At 42.8% G+C, this 23,886-nt stretch overlaps 1 protein-coding gene across 3 annotated transcripts in view; it reads left to right on the forward strand.

The window, feature by feature from the left end:
* Positions 1-23,886, forward strand: part of LOC138287875 (POC1 centriolar protein homolog B-like) — a 1,054,814-nt gene that overhangs the window by 549,256 nt on the left and 481,672 nt on the right. For all 3 annotated transcript variants that reach the window (XM_069228819.1, XM_069228820.1, XM_069228821.1), the window contains one exon: positions 15,328-15,414. In XM_069228819.1, coding sequence (XP_069084920.1) covers positions 15,328-15,414 — 87 coding nt within the window. The remainder of the gene's footprint in view (positions 1-15,327; positions 15,415-23,886) is intronic.

Here is a 23,886-nt window from a genome sequence, read left to right on the forward strand (position 1 = left end):
AATCGCTCATCACACCAAATTGACATTTCACAGATAGTTCTTTCAATCTGGATACAAATTAATCTATAGTTTTCCCACTACATTGCAGTTGCGTATAAAATGTATATCTTACGACCACAACATTTGATTCTTTGGCAAACCTATAGCTTAGTCTGGGTCTGGCATCTTTGTAAACATCAGCCATACTAGGTCCGTTGTCTAACACTTCTAGCAAGAATTTACATATACTTTGACATTTAACAAAAGTGCTCTCTTCCTTTCTGAACTGAATTCTTCACTGTCTAATGCTTGCAAATAATTATCAAACACACCAATCCAGTCCTCCCACTGAATTGTTGGTGGCCCTTGATGTTGTAGAAAGAATGAAGGTGCTGAAATGGATATTTGCTCTATATTCTGTTCTTGCAGAATTAATATGCTCTCACAAGTTCCCGCTGCTTTATATGATGTAAACAATATAGGGCCTGATTACAACTTTGGGGGAGGTGTTAATCCGTCCCAAATGTGACGGATATACCACCAGCCTTATTACGAGTTCCATAGGATATAATGGACTTGTAATACGGCTGGTGGTATATCCGTCACATTTGGGATCGATTAACACCTTCCTCCAAAGTTGTAGTCAGGCCCATAATGTTTTTTGAACCTCTTAGCTGCTGGGCCTTTTCCCTCCCCAGTGCTGAGCCCTTTTTTGGGTATTTGGGGCAGTTCGCGCTTAGGCCTTCATAACTTTTTGTCCACATAAGCTATCCACGCCAAATTTGCGTCCTTTTTTTCCAACATCCTAGGGATTCTAATGGTACCCAGAGTTTGTGGTTTCACCTGGAGGAGACCAAGAAATTAGCCAAAATACAGTGAACATTTAGTTTTTTTCAAACAAATGGGAAAAAAGGGCTGCCGAAGAAGGCACAAAGGGTTTCTGGTGCTAAAATCACCATCTTCCCACCTTTCAGGAATGGGCAGACTTGAATCAGAAAACCACATTTTTCAACATCATTTTGGCATTTTACTGGGACATACCCCATTTTTACTATTTTTGGTGCTTTCAGCCTCCTTCCAGTTAGTGACAGGAATGGGTGTGAAACCAATGCTGGATCCCGGAAAGCTAAACATTTCTGAAAAGTAGACAAAATTATGAATTCAGCAAGGGGTCATTTGTGTAGATCCTACAAGGTTTTCCTACAGAAAATAACAGCTGAAATAAAAAATATTGAAAGTGAGCTAAAAAAAACAGCCATTTTTCTCCACGTTTTACTCTGTAACTTTTTCCTGCAATGTCAGATTTTTTAAAGCAATATACCGTTATCTGCTGGACTCTTCTGGTTGCGAGGATATATAGGGCTGATAGGTTCATCAAGATCCCTAGGTAACCAGAGCCAATAAATGAGGTGCACCTTGCAATGGGTTTTCATTCTATAATCGGTATACAGCAATTAATTTGCTGAAATATAAAGAGTGAAAAATAGGTATGAAGAAAACCTTTGTATTTCCAAAATGGGCATAAGATAAGGTGTTGAGAAGCAGTGGTTATTTGCACATCTCTGAATTCCGTGGTGCCCTACTAGCATGTGAATTACAGGCCATTTCTCAAATAGACGTTTTTTTTACACATTCTTATATTGGAAGGAAAAAATGTAGAGAAAGACGAGGGGCAATAACACTTGTTTTGCTATTCTATGTTCCCCCAAGTCTCCCGATAAAAATGATACCTCACTTGTGTGGGTAGGCCTAGCACCCCCGACAGGAAATGCCCCAAAACACAACGTGGACACATCTAATTTTTTGACAGATAACAGAGGTGTTTTTTGCAAAGTGCCTACCTGTAGATGTTGGCCTCTAGCTCAGCAGGCACCTAGGGAAACCTACCAAACCTGTGCATTTTTTAAAACTAGAGACCTAGGGGAATCCAAGATGGGGTGACTTGTAGGGCTCTCGCCAGGTTCTCTTACCGATAATCCTTTGCAAACCTCTAAATTTGGCTAAAAAAACAAATTTTCCTCACATTTCGGTGACAGAAAGTACTGGAATCTGAGAGGAGCCACAAATTTCCTTCCACCCAGCGTTCCCCCAAGTCTCCCGATAAAAATGGTACCTCACTTGTGTGGATAGGCCTAGCGCCCGCGTCAGGAAATGCCCCAAAACACAACGTGGACACATCCCATTTTTTGACAGAAAACAGAGGTGTTTTTTTGCAAAGAGCCTACCTGTAGATTTTGGCCTCTAGCTCAGCCGGCACCTAGGGAAACCTACCAAACCTGTGCATTTTTTTAAACTAGAGACCTAGGGGAATCCAAGATGGGGTGACTTGTGGGGCTCTGACCAGGTTCTGTTAGATTGTTAGATAGGTTCTGTTAGATTGATTGACCAGGTTCTGTTAGATTGTTAGATAGGTTCTGTTATATTGATAAATGTGTTTTAAGCCTAATCAGTATATATGGTTCCACTAAGGATGGACCTATCTTTTGGAGAGATATCACTACAGAAATCCTTAAAATTGGTAATGTACCGCTTATTGTGTGAACCTATTTTAATCCAATTCAAGACTCCCTTGTTACCCAGAATCCTTTGCAAACCTCAAAATTTGGCTAAAAAGACACATTTTCCTCACATTTTGGTGACAGAAAGTTCTGGAATCTGAGAGGAGCCACAAATTTCCTTCCAACCAACATTCCCCCAAGTCTCCCGATACAAATGATACCTCACTTGTGTGGGTGGGCCTGGTGCCTGCAACAGAATAAGGCCCAAAACTTGTAGAGGTAGAGGGGATAGCACAGCAAGTTGATAAGGACATATTCTTATTTTATGCATCTTTAGGCTGAATCTGCTTTGGGGACCCACACAAGTGAGGTGTCATTTTACTTGGGAGACTGAGGGGAACGCTGTGGAGTAGGAATTTTGTGCTGGAGCGGTGATCATACAAACAAAAGTCAGGAAAATATGCTTTTTTAAGCCAATTTTGAGGTTTGCAGAGGAGTCTGGGTAAGAAAATTTTGGTAGATCCACGCAAGCCACACCTCCCTGGACTCCTTGTGGTGTCTAGTTTTAAAAAATGTCTGGGTTTGGTAGGTTTCCCTAGATGAAGGCCGCACCCAGGACCGAAAACATAGGTGCCCCCTCCCCCCCAAACACAGGTAGTTTTGTAATATATCATTTTGATGTGTCCACATACGTCTGTGATGTGCCAAACACTAAAATTGTGAAAAGAAACGCACTTAGGTTATGTGAAAAAGACCCCTCACCCACCAACCAAGTTGGTGGCATGCTTCATCATCGGGTTCCCACCCGAGGCACCTAGCGTGTCACAGGTGTGCTGCGACGCCCGATTACAGCGGAGCAGGTTTTGTCATTTTTACCACACATACTGGTTGGATTTGGCACGAGGGGGAGTGATCGTTCAGTGGATCAAATTTTATTAACAAGAGATTTCACAAAAATGAAATGCACTGTTAATAACTGAAAGGCCAAAAAACTGAACCAATGACTCACAGCTTGTGAGCTGTAAAGCCACGGCAAGGCACCAACCGCTTTACAGTCCATTCACACACCTTTCATACATGACATGCACAACACCATTCACGCCACCAGAAACGGGCCCAGCACATTACAAAACTCGCATCGACAGACAGCGCCACTCAAGGGCCCATCACTTACATACGCCCACATGCCTGATACAACAATCACACCAGTTGATGGGAGTGTGTGGACTGGTGTTTGGCTGGCAGTGTGTTGCAGTAGCCAACAGCAAGTCAATATGTACACTATGTACATCCTCAGCCAAGCCCCACTCCACACACAATGGCATCACTTTTTTTTTGTTTAAACACAGAAACCCCTAACTAATTAGAAATAATTACAAAACTACAAACACAAAAGCTCTAACTAAGTACATGACAGAAATGCTAACCATGAAACTGAACACATACATGAAAATACAAAACAGACATGAGTTTACACTCATGGTTGTTCCCAGTAATTCTTCTGGGTGTGGTAATTCTTAAAACAACCAACCACACACAGCCCAGGCTTTGAAGGACATTCTGGGCAGTACTTTCGAGTCTCCCTCCGGATACCTCTTCGAAAACACACTACATTTCTTAGCTGGAAAGTCTTTTTTGGGTGTGGGAGGAATGTGCTCAGCAAAGTGGCGATCTTTCAATCTAGCCACATCCTCCACCACTGCTTCTCTAGGAACTCTGGCCTGTTCCACCACAATAAGGCTCTCTATCACTGACTCCTGAAATGTCACGAATGTCATCTTTGACTCTGGAGACCTATCCTTAAACACAATAAAAGCATTAAAAGTTGCAAAGTGGAAGAGGCGAATTGCTAACTTCTTATACCAAACGTAAGACTTACGAATAGCAGTATAAGGTTCCAACCTTTGATCAACTCTAGCTACACCTCCCATGTGCTTATTATAATCTAAAATGCACACAGGTTTGCGCACTTCAGCAACCTGGCCCCAAACAGTCACGGGGGAAGTACTCTCATCATGGATGGTACTTAGCATGTAGACATCCATCCTGTATGAAAACTTCAGAGCTAGCAGCTCATCATCCCGCAAGGCACTGCACTGTCCCCTCTGAAGTTTTTTACAGACAAGCTCCCTTGGATAGCCTTTCCGGTTACAACGAATTGCACAAGCAACCAGTGTCCACTCTAAACAATTCCTTGAACAACTGCACTCCAGTGTAAAAGTTATCTACATACAAATGGTGACCTTTGTTGAACAGTCGTCTACCAAGTTCCCACACAATTTTCTCAGTAACTCCAAAAGTGGGAGGACAACCAGGGGGGTCAATACTGGAATCGCTACCAGTGTAGACACGGAAATTATACACATAGCCTGTACTACTTTCAGACAGCATATACAATTTAATTCCACATCGTGACCTCTTGCTAGGAATGTACTGCCTGAAAACCAAATGACCCTTGAAGAGGACCAAAGACTCGTCCACAGTTATTTCTTTGCCTGGAACCTCTGAAAAACGATCTACAAAATGATCAAGGACAGGCCTAATCTTAAAAAGACTGTCAGAATCAGGGTGATCTTGTGGCAAGGCTAATGCATTGTCAATAAAATGCAGCATCCTAAGAAGAAGCAAATACTGATTACGACTCATTTTTGCAGGAAATATAGCTGTTGCCATCAAGGGACTAGTAGGCCAATAAGAAGCCAGTGACGGCTTCCTTATCAACCCCATCAAAAGAGTCAAGCCTAAAAACCTTTTCATCTCCTCCAAATTTGTGGGAATCCACTGGGCAGCTCTAGAGTGCGGCCTAAGTCTAGCAGCGTTGTCCCTCCAATACTGCTCCCCATACAAATTAGTCTGCTCAACAATCTCTTCCAAAAACACATCATCCACAAATAACTCAAAGAAATTGACAGGCAAAAAGTTCTCAGTATTGACTCTACACCCCGGGAGACCAGTAAAGGCAGGCAACTCTAGCTGCTCCATGTTTGGGGCAACCCAGAGTTCAGGTTTTCTAACGGGAAACCTTTCCGCCCCAGGTTGCTGCACTAATGGCACATCAGTGTCCTCCTCTGAAACAGGCCCTTCATCTGCACTAAGTGTGGCTTCCTCATCAGAAGATTCCTCTCTGACAGAAACTTCACTGCCAGAATCCCTCACTTCCTCCTCTGCCTCAGATGCAGAGTCTGTCTCATAATCATGATCAGACAATGACTCAAAAAGCATACCAACCACCTGCTGAGCGGTCATCCTGCGGCTAGCCATGATCTTTCCTATGAAAATTAACTGGACAAATGCACCACCAACAACCAGCATTGTGTAAGATAAGTAATAAAGTGTAGCTTTATTAGTAAGAGTTATAAACTCAAAAACTATACCGCTCGCTTGCCTGAAAAAGCTTGAATCACCAGCAACTACTCTGCACAGACACAGCAATCACCAATGATATCCGACTAAAAAGAAAGAAAGAAAAGCAAATTAGAAATAAGACAACACAAATATCATTGTGCACAAATCTAAGGACAATTTCACACAAACCTGCATTTAGTACACCACCTACAAACATGTCATTCATGCATGGCAACAATACTCCTTTGGAGTAAATTTTTTTACTTACCTAAAACATGCAACTATGCAAACCGCAGGTCAACCACCGCCAAAAACGCAGGGAGCCACAGCAAAGAAAGCAAAAGCTTTAAAAAAATTATCACAAATGCAAATACTTCGTCAGTTGACAAACATCCCACCATCAAGCATTTAGAAATTGGTGCCTAAGTGGATTCTGCCATAGGGGCAGATCGGCCTACTAACAAATAGGCCTAACTGCCCCAAGGAGGGCAGAAAATACTGTTAGTAGTGTGTCCCCAGGGGGAGCGACCCTTGCCCAAGGGCCCACCCCCAAACAAAAAACAAACCACAGACATACTATCCCTGGTGCCTACGTGGCTTCTGCCCTCATGGGCCTAAAAAAATAGGCCCATCTGCCCCCAAAGGGGGCAGAAATGGCCAACAGTTCAATGCCCCCCTAACATATTTTTTAAAATCCCTGGCGTTCTAGTGGTTTGTGCCCCCAAGAATAATAGGACAGATCTGTCCCCAAGGGGGACAGAAATGGCCTTGGTACATGTGCCCCCAAAGGGGGGGGGGGCCTTGCCCAAGGGGCCGCCCCCCCTCCACTAACACACAAACACACACTATCCCTGGTGTCTAAGTGGCTTCTGCCCCCCTTGTGGACAGATGGGCCTAGAAAAAAATAGGCCCATCTGCCCCGAAGGGGGGGGGGGGCAGAAATGGCCAACAGTTCAATGCCCCCTTGGGGGGAGCCCCTTGCCCAAGGGGACGCCCCCCCACATAAATAAACATATTTTTAAAAATCCCTGGCATTCTAGTGGTTTCTGCCCCTTTGGGGGTAGATCGGCCTAAAAATATTAGGCCGATCTGCCCCCAAGGGTGGCAGAAATGGCCACAAGAAACATGCCCCCAAATGGGGGCGACCCTTGCCCAAGGGGCCGCTCCCCAACGCAAAACATTACAAACATCAACAAAAAAAAAATCCCTGGCGTCTAGTGGATTCTGCCCCCCTTGGGGGCAGATCGGCCTAAAAATATTAGGCCGATCTGCCCCCAAGGGTAGCAGAAATGGGCACACAAGCATGCCCCCCAAATGGGAGCGACCCTTGCCCAAGGTGCCGCTCCCAAACATGAAAACATTTCACAGCAAATAAAAATAAAAAATCCCTGGAGTCTAGTGGATTCAGCCTAAAAATAATAGACAGATCTGCCCCCCAAGGGGGGCAGAAATGGCCAACATAAACATGCCCCCAAATGGGAGCGACCCTTGCCCAAGGGGGCGCTCCCAAATGCTTAAACATTTTAAAAATTAAAAATTGTAAAATCCCTGCCGTCTAGTTGGCATTCCTGCTGCCCGATCGCAATGCGATCGGGCAGCAGCAATGCTCAAAGAGACACCGGGGGAAAGGAAAAGCCTTTCCTTCCCCCCGGTGCCTCTTGGTCCCAAACCCCCCACCCGCCGGAGGAGAAACTCACCTGTTTCTCCTTTCGTCGCACTGGAAGCAAATGGCTTCCAGTGTGACCGGCAGTGGGTAATGATGTCAGCGCACGATTGCGCGCTGACGTCATTACGTGGGGGTGGGCAGTGGTGGAAGGTCTTCCCCTTCCATCCCTGCCTTGGGGGGGGTTGGAGGGAACCCCACGGAGGGAGTGATAGCGCTCCCTCCGGGCTCTGGGCCGAGGACGTAATGGTTACGTCCTCGGCACAAGAGCACAGTGCCGCGGGATGTAACCACTACGTCCGCGGCACAGAAGGGGCTAAAACATCCGTTATACGTTTTTAATTTCTGAACAGAGATAGGAAAACTTACTCATAAGACTTTTAATTTCAATATACAAATATCATTATTATTTGTATATCTTATACTAACAAATAAATTCGTTCTGATAGTGATAGGAAATACTTCGGATTGGAAAGATGCACATTTTATCTGTTCATACTTGGTGGGATTGGATATTTTATCTTGAAAATGCCCAGTCATCCTCAGTTGTTACCTCTAATAGTTTAACAGTCCTTTTCTCTAAAATGTGGACATCTCTTGACTCATATCTTGCTAAATGTTATTGATTATATATATCTTAACTATTTAGGTTACTTACCCTTTAGCCCTTTATATGGTTTTTCTGTTCAATATTTGAAATACTATAGTCTGATTATAAATATTACTCTTTAAGTTTCCTCATGGTAACAACTGTTTATCTATTTGACATGTATAATAATTTGTACTTTTCAATATTAGTTTGATATGTTCATAATTCTCTGTTTCTAGAATAAAAGATTTTGAACTCATAAAGACAGGCGGTCACTAGTTGGATTTGGAAGGTGGTTACTGTGACTGTTATTTTGTAATGTCAGGATGTATGCGCAGAAACTATTTGTTTCCCTTTAGGTGTAATTTAAGATGTGATGTAGTATTTTTAAAAGTTCAATCACGTTTTCTGTTGGCTCGCTTTTTTTAGGTTTGGGTCAGCAGAATGTCCTAGGCTGCTGAATGATAGTTGGATGTGAAGTTTTTAGTTTCTGTTGTGTAGCTCTGCACAGAGAGGAACTGCAAGTATTATCTACGTAATAGCCTGCAGGCTTGTACTGCCTCTGTCAGTTCACCTTTTAAAACAAATATGGAATGCATGCTTCCGGGTTTTTCTTAGTTTTTTTAAGTCTGGGTTCTGACGAGGCAGCTGTAAAACAGACCTATTACTAAAAATATATGTAGAGAAAGCTTTGGTCTTGCTCCTCCAACCATTGGCTTTCTTCACCTATGGCTGAAGGCCTTGTTAAACACACCATGACTCAGTCTTGTGAAGTGTGTATTTCTCATCTGATGCTTTTGGCTATTTTGGGTGTATCCTTATGCCTCCAGTCCAGTGCTTACAATGAACTGCATGAAGGTCTGCTTTACAACTATAGTCTTCTCTGACTGCTCCTGCTAGCTCCTGCTAGAGTGTCTCTTTTAATCTGGTAATGTTGTATGCATTAGAATATTAAGCCTAGATCTGTTGGCTTTGCCAGTGCTTGATTTGTTTGATCTTGATGGTTTTCTGAATGGCCGTAGTGATGTAATACCAGGTCTCATTATGCCACGTGTTTCCATTTGAAAATGAATTTAAAAACTCCCAAAGGTGGCATGTATGTTTCATAAAGCTGTCTGTTTCTTCACAGTTTCATTATCTGTCCTTCATGTTATGTGTGGGGGGCACGACTGAGTCTAAGATCTCAGTTCACTGTATTATGCCCTGCCACTCTGCCTTTTGGTGTATTGGCTGCATCATAAATGCCGTACTCTCAATCTCCTTGCTTTATGGCTTATCAGCATCTTCTGTCGAACCCGCCCATCTTGTGGCAGTGATAAAATAGATTGCATACAGATTTTGGCACCTTTAATTCTTTTCTTTATTAGGCCCTGGGGCTTTTTCCTGGGCGTACTCAAAGGTTTCATTCAGTTCCAATTTTTTCGTTCAAAATATATCATCAAATGTTTGACTGGTTTATTGGGAAAGGTTTTTCTTTCCCTTTACAGGTCAGGAAAATAGTTTGAACTTCCTCAGAGGCACATACTTTAAAGGTGTTTATGTTGTATCATAGTTGGGCTTACCACTTTTACTTTCGAAGTTTGGCAGATGAAGGCCGATCTATTTTGCCAGACCTAGGTTCCTGTTCAGAAATTGGCATGCTTTTCTAAGAGAAATCTAAAGAATTGGGACAGGGAACAGTTTTTCTCATTACACAGCTACTCTTTTGTTTGGTGTCCGATGGCCATGAATGTGGGATGCGAGGGATTTGAACAGCTAGGCTATGTTGACTATGTCTCCACCATGATACTACGTGGGCCCTCGTTAATTGAGATTATAACTTTTGCTCACATGTTACCCACAGGTGTTTGCCAGCCTGATTTTCACCTGATAAAATCTGGCACAGTGTTTGCAATCCAAGATCATACAAGATTAGTCCCCATTCTAAGATCCAAAGTTTGAAATGATGTATAAATTGTGTACCTGATAATTACTACAACTTTCAGTTTGCGTATTTACTTGGTATGAGTTATCCAGTAAAGCTTGAGGTGGCAATGAGCTACTTAGTCCATGAACCTTACTTTGCCTATATTGCATACCCAATGTAGCTTTAAAAAGTAATTTTCTTTTTCTTTAAAAAAAATGTTTTTATTAAATTTTCAGACAGAGATAAAGAGCACAATACGACAATGCATGATGGGTACATTTAACTTCAAGCTTCCAATATGAACGAATCATGCAGTATCCCAATAGTCCCATGTTGCTCACATCGCATGTCAACAATGAGGGTGGTGAAGGAGAGGGAGAGACAAGAAGTAGTGGAAACCAACAAGCAGACTGCAGGAAGGAGGAGGGGTCTCACGCCAGGTATCCCCTCACTCTACCATGTACTAGGGCCCCACATGCGATGGAGTCGGGCGTGATGGTGGGTGCCTCACAATATTCAATCAGCTCTGAGCTTGTTTACAGCGTCATTGTCCATTGTAGGCTTTAACGCCTAAATACATCTCCAGGGTATGCCAGATATCTTGTGGGCGAGAACTCACCTGCATCAGCTCCCAATAGGCAGTTAAGTTTTCTTGCCAATATGCTGCATCCTGTGCCGGTCTGTCTTTCCTTGCACCATGTGGCATCCCCAATGCATTGCCGCCTGCCACTTAGCAAGCAATAGTAGAAGTACAGTCAACTTTCACACTTCCGAGGAGACCTCCGTGTCATATCCCAGCAGCACAACCCCGGAAGGGTTGGGCAGCAATAGAAGGTTTTTGAGTGCAACTACAGACCTGACATAGGCGCCTGTGGCTCTTATTTTCTGTGGTTTATTGTGTTACCTTTGCGGGTACGCAGTCCCTTGTTTTGCCTGAGGAGGTAATGAATTATGAGGCCGAAAGTATCGAACATTTAACAGGAGAAGTCCATTTTGAAAGAATAAAGGAACAATTTGGATACTGACCTTCGCTTCAATCTCAGTAGGATTCACTACACCTACACTACTTGACTGCCTGCGTAACAAATGGAGTATCTCCAGATAAACCTTGCTTCAAATTCAGGTCTGGTCGTCTCAGAGTCCAATCCATATTTGATAAAAGGACAGTGTGTTTTTTTTTTTTACTTCTGGGGGTTATTTATTGTACATGAAAAACTGTATGAAAAAGTATTTACAAATGTCATGTTCTAGTTTATAGATGTTGTTAATTGTCACAGGGACCTGAAAAGGAGGTACTGATATTGTAGTACTTTGAGCACTGTATTGAAAACAATTGAAAAGTATTCAACAATAATATATGTATTATCGTGGACTGAAAACCATAAGTGGATCTGTCCCGCTGAGCTTTTTTCCTTTGTGTGATTTGATGCCCACGCTCTAGAGGCTTATTTGGGTATTCATCATATTTGTATAGTCCTTGTGGCCCCATCAGACCAGGAACAGATGAAAGTGGCCTATATACGACGCGGCGTATTGCACTTGTGAAATTTCTTTCTTTTTTTCTCCCCTTACCAATGCAACATTGGCATCTCTAACCGCAATGCCCCTCAAGGTGATATTCCATATTCTTCAGTTACTCTTTCAGAGAAGGTTCGCCTCTACAGTTGTGATGTGCAAGGCAAAAGATGTTGCTGACTTTCTTCTTCCATAGGTGGAGCAGAAATACATTTGTATGGAAATTCTGCAGCCATCTTTAACTACTTATGGCACTCTTCTTCCTTTAAATGAAGCTTTGTTGCAGCTAGTCCTGGTTTCCTGGGAGACACTCTTTTTGGGTCCAGCAGTTCACATAAATGGATAGTGCAGCTCAATAGGTTTGTTCTGTTTCCTCCGAAGATACTGTTGACCCACCCTACCTTTCAGAGTTTCGTAGTACAAGCATCATTCGGAAAACACCCTTCCCAGAGCACCTCTGGGCTGTGAATCCAAACAACTTGCATCCATGGGGCACAAAGCTTTGCTTCTTTAAATCTCTCTCTATGCACTGCTACTGGCAGGTATGTCTGTGCACTCTGGAAAATGGCTACATTGATTGTCATAAGTCCCCCAGAACACACGGTAAATCTGTTATCAGAATTGGTGAAAGGCTGTTGAGACACATCAACAGGGATTTTGAAATGTGGCCTGGATTTGGCTTGCACAGTGGCCCGATCAGTGGGTACTTATATGGTTAAGGCATTTACTCTCCACTGGTATGCTTGGGTGTGTTCCTCTGGCTTTTCTTCAGGCATGAAGTCTGCCATGATGGATATGCCATTTGATGGCTCTTCGGCAAGAAAACAGATTCCTCTATTAAATGCTTCAAGAATAGTCTTGCCCTGGCACCCTGACATGGACCAGTTTCTCCTGAACAACAGCTCCTTTAACAGTGTCATCACTTCCATATATTTTCCAAGGGTCTGCCTCAAGGCTGCCCGACCATCTCTTTTGGTTCAAATCCCACAACAATTATTCTGCGCCTCTTGTGGGACCTAACTGACACCAGCAATAGCATAAGCAGCTGCAGTCCCCCTCCTTCCTCTGGTTCCACTGCCTGTAAGCTGCTTTGATTTACCCTTCATCCACCATCAGCTTCTAGTTGGATTGGGGAGGGCGGTCATACTCAGTTACGGGGGGCATTGTTCAAATTTTCACACAAACACATTCTCTCACTCTCTCTCCCTCCTTCCCTCTCTCTCTCTCCCTCTGAGAAAGTGGATTATTAGTTGGGGTGGATGGGAGTCCACCACAAGTAATGGAAGCACTATCTTGTTAGGTCCATTAAAGGTTTCAGTAATATAAACCTGAATTCAACCCCTAGTGGCTTTGGCCTGGACCAGACACGCTTAAGAAAATGTCTAAAGCATTTAGAAGTACCAAAATCGTTAAAAATTCACAAACACAAGACAATAAAAATTCCACTGCAATTTATCAAAAAAGGAGAATAATTTAATGAACAAGTGACACCAAAAAACAAAAATCCAACAAGGCGAATAGAAGATATCATTTTTTTAACTTTAAAGTCTAAAATTAGTGGCAAAGAGCATTAAGTGCCACCTGCGGTCATCTAGTTGTGCTTCACTGGGACGTAGGTGCGATTTAAGGGCGACCTTGGATAGGATACAGAAACCAGTTTTGACCCAGTTGGTCCTAGTCACTTATTGTTTGCTGTAGTTTAGCTTGTAGGTTCCTGTCTGCTCACCTTTGTTTGGTGCTTAAAAAATATAAGGAACTAACGCCAGCGCATAACGTGCACTGTATGTAGACTGGTGTCCCAAATTCATGACGGTGCTTAATTTAAGCCTGTGGTTGCAGGTGGGGCCCATAGCACTAATTTATGGAGACTTGCACTTATTTTCTCTCTTCATACTTTTACCCAGAAAAGAGATAAAACACAAAAGGGGGAAGAGACAGAGGGAGAAAGAAAGAAAAACAATGACAAAGGGCGAATGGAGGGATGAAAACGTTGTCAGGCACGCGACCTCGGGTAGGCACGCAGCAGACTACCGGCAGAGTAAAATGAACTCGCCTTGGGTTTGAGGTTTACGCGTCCCTATGATGCCCTGTTTCCACATGGGATGGGCGACCTACAACTTGACTGACTGTGACGACTGGTCCACAGACTGTAAGTGACCTTCCAGCATTTACTGTTTTGTTTTTTATGGAGAAGTTACAATTTACTGTCCTGATGAAGCGCCATTGGATCAATTCCTGACCGTGTAGGCGCGAAACATGTCGACCCAGTGTTAGGAGTGAACACTTTTTCCTCCTTTCCATTTTTTAGGAGTACAGGAAACATTATTTCCCTTAATACTCCTACATTTATTTTTAATCTTGGCCTGACCCTTACTTTAAGCATTAAATTGAGGCATTAGGTGTTCAGAGCCAATTTTATATACCCTTCATTCTCCTTTCCTCCTCTGTCAGCACGTACTGCAGACTCAACTTGATCTGCGATACAACTTTTCGGTTTAAGTGCCACCACCACTTGTGTGGTGGCCCGTCAGACGTTGCAGTGCCGGTCTGACGAGGAGTTAGCCCGATGATGATGCCTAGCATCCTACTGTGATGCTTGAGGGCACTCCTACAATACCTTTTTCAGTCTACCTTTCGTCCTCGTTGACATTTTTTTCTGGAACAGTGTACTCATTTCTATTATAGGGATGAAAACGAACCCTCAAGAATGAGATAAAGGGGTATGTGTTGGTGGAAGAAAGAGGTAGGAGGTGGAATCAAGATTACACAGCCTTGTAAGTCAGCACCTCCTATAGGCGTAGCGCTGTCTGAGTGCTTCTGGCCAAATCCTTGGGCCCCCACAGTTGTTGTTCTACAATTTAAGCACTGCTTCATCGCCAGTCGGAGCCGTGAATGGCACCACCTGGCAGCACTGGAGAGCTGCTGATGAGTCCAAACATTTTCGGGTCAGGTATGGTGCCAGGGGAATATTCATAAGGTGAGGAATTTGCAGGAAGCTATAGTATCCACCAGGAATAACTAGCAAAGGTAAGAAACTTTCTTGAACATCATGAATTATTACAAACAATTCAGACCACTTTTACAGACATCAGTGCTGTTCGGCCAAATCTCTTTCAGTACACAGCCAATTAATTGCCTAGGCTGCTTCTTAAACTTCACAGAGCTCAACAGGTTCTTCCCTACTTCAGGGAGTAAATTGAAGGCTCTTGGACCTTACCGATTACAATGTTTTCCTATCATTTGTTATGCTCAATAGATACATCAGTAACGGAAAAACCATAAATATATAACCAGTCAGGGGGAATTCTCTATTGTATATAACTACTCAGTTTGACCTGAAATTTGTCTTGTTCAGTTTTGATTGTTATAAAAAAAAAAAATTAAGTGTATGCACTACTAGCACTGTAAATGTTGTCACAAATTACCTTCTAAATAATCATAGTTATGTAACGTGACTTGAGCGGTCTTCGCGTTCGCAACTACTGCGTTATTTAAGTTGATAAATTCGATTTTTTGCATTAATGCAAAGTAATATGATTAAGGTATAGTATTTGAATGATATAACGTTATCCAATAGTTTCCGTGTATTTGTAAAACCATTCCTAGAATACCATGTTCGTATTGTTTTTGTTATTGGAGACATCCGAGCGTCAATGCCGGATGCTCACAGCTGATGTATTTACATAAATTAACAAGTGACAGATTTTCTGGATCGAACATAATATAAAAAATGTTCACAAATAGACTTTTCATCCAAGTAAGCATAATTTGTCTGCACACACATTCACTCTGCGACCAAAACTAAAGGTTTTATGTTCTTCTTGTCCTGTAGATTAATCCATTGTTCGAAGTGGCAGACACACAGATGCATGATCCTTCTATTATAGACATCGCGGTGAGCCCATCGTCTGATACGGAGGTAAGATTAGCAATACATTTGTGACGTTTGTTTTTGGTGTCCAGAGGTTGACATATTAGAAGAAACAAAGGCATGTCCTAGTTTGCCTGCTCACTGTAGTCAGACCGTGGAGTTTAACTTCCAGCAGCCCACACCCTTGCAGACTCTGCCTGATAAAGTAAGTTCCTCTTAAGGTAACGACCGTCCAAAACCCGACTCCTCCCGGTGAAGCATCCCAGCAAACGCTTCGCCAGCACAGTGTCCTGTCACAGCCCCCCGGCAGATAATAGCCCAAAAGAAGGACTGTGACCGCACCGGAGATGGTGTTCTTTGCCGTGGGTCTGTCCTCACCTTCCTGGGTACATCGAACATATATCTGAGCATTGCCGATTACATTAGAGCGCTCTTCTCACGCCCGCGGGTGCTGTCGACAGTATATGCTCAGTCTGCCAGCCTGCGCGTGGTACTGCCCCGAGTATCAGTATGCCCGTACTGACGCTCGGCGAGGACAGGGCTGCTCGGTGTACAAGGGGGCTGGATCTTCGCTGTGCCAGGTTGGTGCTCATGTGACAGTGCCAGGCTGGCGAAGCCTACACTGGTGCAGGCTCCCAGCACTGCCCTTGCACTCCGTCACCGCAGCGCTATCCATTAGTTTGTAGGGACTGCTGTGATGCACGGGTCCGCATTGCCCCAGTATGAAAGGCGCATCGCCAAGAGCCTGTATACCTGGCCGATCTGTGCTCCGCAAATATCTCTGAACGCCCTAGAATGGAGAGAACATGGCAGCATGCCATTATTTCCATCCCCCAGTCTGTACTGCACCAATGTGGTGGTATGTTAACATACTACTAGTTGTATTATTTAAGATGCACACGTGCCCCCGGTACCTGAAGCAACATTGGCATGGCAGGCATTATAGCTTCTCCGACCCGCATGCGCAGCTCCATTCAGTAGCACTTTTCATGCCTCCCCCGCAGATGGAAAGCCGCACGGTTTCGCGAAGATTCCCTTCCCTCTTCCAAACTCGTTTGCCACCGTGATGTTCACTTTGTGAAAGGGTAGTTACCCCGCACGTTCTGCATGTCGGCCTGCATGCTCTTCTCGCTCCCTTGTTTCTCGTTCTCATTCTCTCATGCTGCAGGGACTGCCTGAGCGCTGTACTGTGTGTTGAAACCTTTACTCTGGTTCTTGTGAAAATGTCACCAGTGCTGGTTAAACCATTCCACTGAAGGTGGGGTACAACACCTGAGTAGTAATTAATGCAACGTTCATAATTTGAGACAATTGTTAATATAAGAGCAACTTCCTTTTCAACCTAGATGGGAATATTTCCACAGGAGGTTACATAATCTATTAAAAAAGGGCAACCGGCTTAGCGATATAGTATATGGCGTGTGGGGGTGTCCACCATAGCTCACTTTATGGCCCAGTTTTAACTGCTCGAATCTTTAAACGTTTTTGTTTCTTTAAAAAGCAAACATGCACACAACACTATGTGCTGATAATACATTTTTCAGCACTGACATAACCTGCACATTACATTTTGTTTGCTGACATAGCAGCGTATGTATTCAATAAATATGACTCACGTTTCATGATCTTTTTCATAGAGGCAGACTCCTATTATTCTTCACCAGCATCCAACTGTCTGCTGAACCCACATAGAGAGAGAGAGAACTCATTTATATTTAAGAAGTGTGCCATTGAAAGCTTAAACAAATCAAGCTAAAAGCAATATGAAAATATTGTTACTTTTGAAAATATTAAATATGCATGAGTTTAGTAAGTCTGGTACAATTTAAGGAGGTACGGAAGATAAAATGGGAGGCCTTTCAATCACCAGACTGAAAGAACTCTAAAGAGTTGTTTAGAACATGTTCCTAGTAGTTAGTGCAGTTAAATTCAATATATTTAGTTCTGGTGCTAAGGGTCATGGGAAGAGATATAGGCCATGTTCAACCTTTGGATTAGATAAAGCAAGCCTGTGAAATATGATTAGAGCCTCAGACAAGTTTATGTTCAGTGATATGACTCAGCTTTACTTAAATACGCCCCACAGTGAAAGAATTTATGGAAAACATGCAGGAAATGCAACGCTGATGCAACATGAGATCAAAGATGTTAGTAATTGTGGCTACAGAAGGTCTTTTCAATTTTAGTTCGAGCAGAGCAGCGTGCAAGTGCTGGTCTTTTTGACATGTTGTAATCTATTCTAGGGGCTTTAACCATGCCCATCTCACGCCCATTACTTTTATTCGTTCCTGGGCCGACCTTTCAAAAATCCCTTGATGTCTTTGGTAGATGCTTTACATTTGTCCCACTTTGAGGCTGTTTTGTTACTTCCTTAGAGACTGCCATGGATTCTTGCACGATCGGGAAGGTGCCTTAGTGTCAGCTAACTATTTTTTCTTTTACCTTTCGCTTCACTCGTGACAGTATGTTGTTTTTTAGTCTTCCTTGATTTCGGGTATTTTGTTTTGCATTTGTATGTAGTGCAAACTTAACACAAATGTATTGGAGCGCTTTATTTATTTGTTTTGCAGTTTTGTATAGCGCAAACTGGATACAAAGTTATTAGAACACTTTACATGAGATAGAGCACCAGTTACATTACACAAGAACACATTCATTTTTGGTAGCAAGGATAGATTAAGTGATTTGCCCAGAATCACAGGATGTTGAGCCAACACCAAGACTTGAACCGTGTTCCCCAGCTCCAAAGTCCACAGCTCTGGCCTTTATTCCACACCCTCTCCCCTAGAGTTCCTTGTCTGGTGCATGTTGGCATGTCTGGTAATAACTTGTTTTTTTTTAAATATAGTGCTTGGTAATACAGGTTCTGCCATTTCATAGCGTTGCAAAGCTATAATTCATTTGCATTGCCCTTGCAGAGATGAAGAGGTGAAAAAGCTAAGTCAGGAATTTAATCTGTGACATTCTCGTTCTGTCAAGACCTCTGCAGTGGTTGCAGTAACCAACTGACTTGAGTAGAGCTTAACACTAGGCCATAGCACGTGCTCTTGATAACCTCCAGAGGGTCACCAACCTAGCACATAAGTTAGTTCTAGGCAAGAAAATGGCAAAAGGTGTTGTCTCCAAAAATGGTGGAAAAGGAGTTGTGACTCCAGACCCAAGCACTTCACGGCCTCAAGCTTTATAGCAAAAAGCATCTATCCTTTGGATGTAAATTGGGAGCTCAGTTAGAGTGAACTCGTTACAAAGGTATTACAACGCTTTACATGAGCACTGGTTACGTTACACAAGAACACATTTATTTTTGGTAGCAAGGGGAGATTAAGTAATTTGCCCAGAATCACAGGATGTTGAGCCAGCGCCGAGACTCGAACCGTGATTCCCAGCTCCAAGGTCAGCAGCTCTGGCTCTCATGGCACATCCTCTCCCCTATGGTTCTTTGTCTGGTGCGTGTTGGGGCAGTCTAGGAATAACTTGTTTTGTTTTTCAATATAACGCTTCGTAAAACAGGTTCTGCCATTTCATAGCGCTGCAAAGCAGGTGCCATTCTTATCAACATCTCTATAATTAATTTGCAGTTAATCTGTCTCTTCTGTTATTCTCTTTGTATACAGTCAATGTTTTTAAAAGTTAGGCTGGTATTGCCAATGTAGAGGAATAATTCCTTCAAAAGTTTAACATACGGAAATATATGGCTGCCTCATTTTCTTTGCTCCTAACTCTTTTGACCCCCTCATTCTCAAGGTTAAATGCCAAGAAGGTGCCTCTTTGTTGCTTCTTTGATGCTATAAAAGTTTAGGTAAACACACTAGAATGGTTGCATCTCTAGGGCATCACATTCAGGCTGTAGTAATGAGACAAAAACACTCCCAAGATGGCGGCGCCTTGTTGTGTCCTCTCTCCTGCAGGAACAGGCCTGTTAGGGTTGCTGTGGCACCTAGCATACATCCACTACACTCCAAACAAAAACACATAGGTAAATACATTGTCATTTACGACACCAATAGGAAGAGCAAGGAGACATCACATGAAACATCAGCTGATCTACCCCCTTCACATATGGAGACCTAATGGGCTTTCTAAAGTAGTCCGAATCTTTGTGGTACTGGCGTGGCAAGCCCCTGGGATGTGAAAGCTTAATGTATATCTTTCAACTGGAGGGTGTGGCAAAGATGATTAGAGGATGGCAAACATGATAAAAAAGTATGTCCTGTTCTGGAAATTGAGGAGTAAGTGTGACATGATACAAGCCTCACAAATGACAGAACTCCAAGTATCTATGGGGAGAGGATGTGACGTTAGGGCCAGAGCTGCTGACTTTAGAATTGGGGAACCAGGTTTAAGTGGCAGCTTGTTGGCTCAACATCCTGTGATTTTGAGCAAAGCACTTAGTCAGGTGAACATATCTTTGTTCTTGTCGCAAATGACCTGATTCTCAAATGTTAAAGGTATAAAATGCACCATTTGGTTTCTTATGGTGAGATTTGTTTCAGAATTTCTTGGGGTCAGCAACCCCCTGAAAGAGTTCCAGGCTCAGTCGCCTCACATGCTTGCTCATTGTCATTGAGGATATGGTTCAAAGTGGGTCAAGGGTTTATTTATCTTTCTGGCTACTCAGTTGCCCAGGAACTCTTCAGATGTGAGGAGGGATAATCAAGTGGGCTGGAGGTGAGCAAAGAATGACATGCTTAAAACAGGATGAGGTTGTGAACAGCCATCATGTGTTCTGGGAGGTGTGGTGTAGGAGGTGGTGCAAAAGAGGCACTGCCAGATGGATCTGCAAGGTGCGAGCACACCTTGATAGACTGAGATAGGCAGTGCAGGCCTTGCTACAAAGGGAAAAGTGTTATGTGAGAGGAAAAATACACTTTTCGGCTTGAATAACAGCGAGCTGTGCGATAGGTCTAGCAATGTGCCTAAACCTATTTTTTCTCTCCGTCGACAATAGTGTTTCCTTCAGTTCGTCACTGCGCAGGGACTTTGAGGGTAAGCCTTAAAAGGATTCTTCACAAGAATTCAAGTAAAATAATTGGCATAGTTAGCCTTGGTCAAAAAAGACAACCAAGGCAAACAGTCTCAATGAAACCTGGTTCCTCGAGCGCCCATAGAGCATCACAAGTATCACGACGGAGTTGTGAAGAGAGCAAGTTATCATTTTGTGTTCACTGTATGTTGTGTGTTTTGGAGCAGTCTGAGTCTCATCAGTGTAAACGCCCCAAGAGGGGCTAGCTAAAAAATGTGTACTTTATATGGGACAACATAAGGCATACTGATCGAGTTTTGCTGCATGATTAGTCCTCAAATGTTTTTGTTTTCTAGTCATTTTGGACTTCTGTTAACAATTCGATATTTTACGCTGTCTTTGGTTATGGATTTTTTTAAAAAATGTTTAAAGAGATAGTGTACCACCATGTTATGTTTATTTCTGATTTGGCGTTTACGATATATAAATATGGTACGACCGTAAAAATACAGCAACCCATTCTTGTTCATTTCGGTCGGTATTTATGTTGCTTTTCCTAGTTAGGAGACATTGTTATTAGAAATGTCATAATTAGGTTGCGACAAAGTGAATTCCAGAACTGAAAAATGTATTTTCTTTGTCAGTTTGCTGTGCTTCCCAGCAGGGGGTGCTGCAGGGTAATGCAGAATTAATTGACTGTGCATTCCATCAGTGAAAAGAATACTTCTCTTCATTTTGGGGGTATTATTTAGGAAACGAATCAAAGGTTAAATCATTTTAAAAAGAAAGACGAAGTTTCTGCTTATGAAGGTGTCATTTCCGCTGGAGCCAGAGCGGAACAATGTGTTATTTTCTGAGATCATCGATTTATTTTTATTATTTTGGAGGATGTTCATTTCATCTCAGTTGCATTGCAGAATTTCACAGTAATGTTTATATGAATTAAAATTATAAATCATTTGGCAACTGATTTTGAAGTTGGAACTGAAATACAGCTACAGTAAGCCCTTCAGGAAGCCTGCCAGCAAAGAGAAAAAAAGACAGTTCTAGCTAGCATCACTAACATTCACCAACAATAAGCGGTCTAGAATATTGCTTTATTTCATGACGTCTGCTTGGATTTTGAGACATCTACTGCACTTTAAAGTAGAAGCTGAATGGTTGCAACTACGTTCCGTGCTCCTATGATGTAGTGCCCGGAGGAACAGTTAACAACGCAAAGACTATATAGTTTGCCAGTCCTTTGAAAAATCGTACGTATCCGTTTATGCCAGTTCACTTCGTTTCTTGAAACCTTCTGCCACCTTGTGGCCAGAATGTAAATTGAAATAATGAAAATTACAATTTTTATTGTTAGGTCTGATTTCATGTTGTGATCACCAAAAAAAAAACTTTTTGAAGTACTACTGAGATGCATAAACTCTGCCTACATCTGCCTACATGTTGGTTACTTCGAGTAGGATGTTTGGCTGAGCTGAAGTTGTGTGTGTGCTTTCACTAACAGCATTGGCAAAGCCAATAGGTTTTCCTATGCAAGAGCTATTGTATTTGCCAATGTGTTTTAGCCATGTTGTTCACCAGCGTGGCAGCTGTTCAGTAAGGCTAAAAGTTACTGGCATAGAGGACAGGTGCGTGGAGTGTCAAGGAGCGAAATGGTGAAGAGTGGAGTAGTGTTGTGGAGTGGCAGAGAGTATTGTGTGTTGGACTGGCATAATGTGTAGTCCTGTAGAGTGGCATACAATGGAGTGGAATAAAGTAGAGTGGACTGGTGTAGAGTGCATTGGCGTAGAGTGTTACAGAGTATGGTGGCATAGAGTGCAGTGGCATTGAATTCAGTGGCGTACAATGCAATGTTGTAGAATACAGTGGTGTAGATAAGGGTGGTGTATAGTAGAGTGGTGTGGCGCGGAGTGGAGTGGCGTGGCGCACAGTGGAGTGGTGTAGTGTGCAGTGGCATAGAGTAGAATGGCGTAGAGTGGTGCAGAGTGGAGTGATGTAGTCTTGAGTGTTGCAGAGGGCAGTGGCGTAGAGTTGAGTGATATAGAGTACATTGGCGTAGAGTGCAGAGTAGAGTCAAGTGGCATAGAGTCCAGTGGGGTAGAGTGGTGCAGAGTAGAGTAGAATAGCACAGTGCAGAGTAGGGTATAGTGCCATAGAGTGCAGTGGTGTAAAACGGAGTAGTGCAGAATAGAGTGTTGTAGGGTTTAGTGGTGTAGAGTGCAGTGTTGCAGAGTAGAGTATCAGAGTACAGTGGTGCGGAGTAGAGTGGCATAGAGAGCAGTGGCGTAGAGTACAGTGATGCAGAGTAGAAAGCAGTGGCCTAGAGTGCAGTGACTTGGAGTACAGTTGTGTAGAGTGCATTCATATAGAGTGCTGTGGTTAGCAGTAGAGTGCAGTGTCATAGAGTGGAGTGGCACAGAGTGGGATAGAGTGCGGTGGCATAGAGTAGATGTATCAGAGTAGAGTGAAGTGGCATTGAGTGGTGTGGTGCAGAGTAAAGTGAAATTGCGTAGAGTAGCAGAGTGTGTAATGGCTTAGAGTAAAGTGGTGTAGAGTACAGTGATGCAGATTAGATTAGAGTGGCGTATAGTGGGCTGGCGTAGAGTGCAGGGGCATAGAGTTGAGTGTTACAGAGTAAAGTGCATTGGCATAGAGTGTATTGGCATGGAGTGCAGTATTGCAGAGTGGCGTAGAGTGGAGTTCTGCAGAGTAGATTGGTGTGGCCTAGGCTGGAGTGGTGAATAGTGCAGTGGTATAGAGTAGAGTGGCGAAGTGTGTATTGAGTAGAGTGGTACAGGATAGCATAGAGTGTAGTGGTGTATGAGGAGTGGTGCAAACTGCAGTTGAGTGGTGCAGAGTAGAGTGCAGTGGTATGGAGTTTTGCAGAGTGGAGTGGAGTGGTGTATTCATGGTGTAGTAGCACATTGCTATTACAGACAACTCATTTTCAATTGAAATGACCATCACATTTCCACAGACATATGGTTTTGCTAAATAAACTATACAGTGCACAGACAAAAATGTGAGTAAATTGCATCGCCTAGTGTAATGAATAAATTTGGTCATATTTAAGTATTTGTTTCCAACACACTTCAGAAATACCAGAAATGTTCTTCATTTGTACTTTTTATAATTCTGATATGTTCTGAAATACTTATAAGGTTCATTTTAATGTTGTTGTGTGCTGGAAAAAAACATTCTTTCCTACCCCCAGTACCCAGCAAGATTGTCACATAAACCCTCTCACTTTGAAGTCAGAAAAAGAAAAGTAAACAATCTCCCATGGAAGGCAGCGCCTAACATTTGACCTCTGTCTCTGAATGCACAGCAAATGTGATGAGATAAGAACAATATTTAAAGGCCTTTTAACAGAAAGCTAATTTGTAGAAAAATACAGAAAACACGTTTTAGACAATGGAAGGGACAAACTCATGCCGGAAAGCAAATAAAGCTAGCAAATGGAAAACTAGAAAGTGTGAGTTACAAACCACAAAGCCAATGGTAATCAACAAGTGGAATGCATTCCTAGGTCAACTTTCTGTAAGTCTCCTAGATTT

Source organism: Pleurodeles waltl, chromosome 4_1, assembly GCF_031143425.1.
Source record: "Pleurodeles waltl isolate 20211129_DDA chromosome 4_1, aPleWal1.hap1.20221129, whole genome shotgun sequence".
Taxonomy (NCBI): Eukaryota; Metazoa; Chordata; class Amphibia; order Caudata; family Salamandridae; genus Pleurodeles; species Pleurodeles waltl.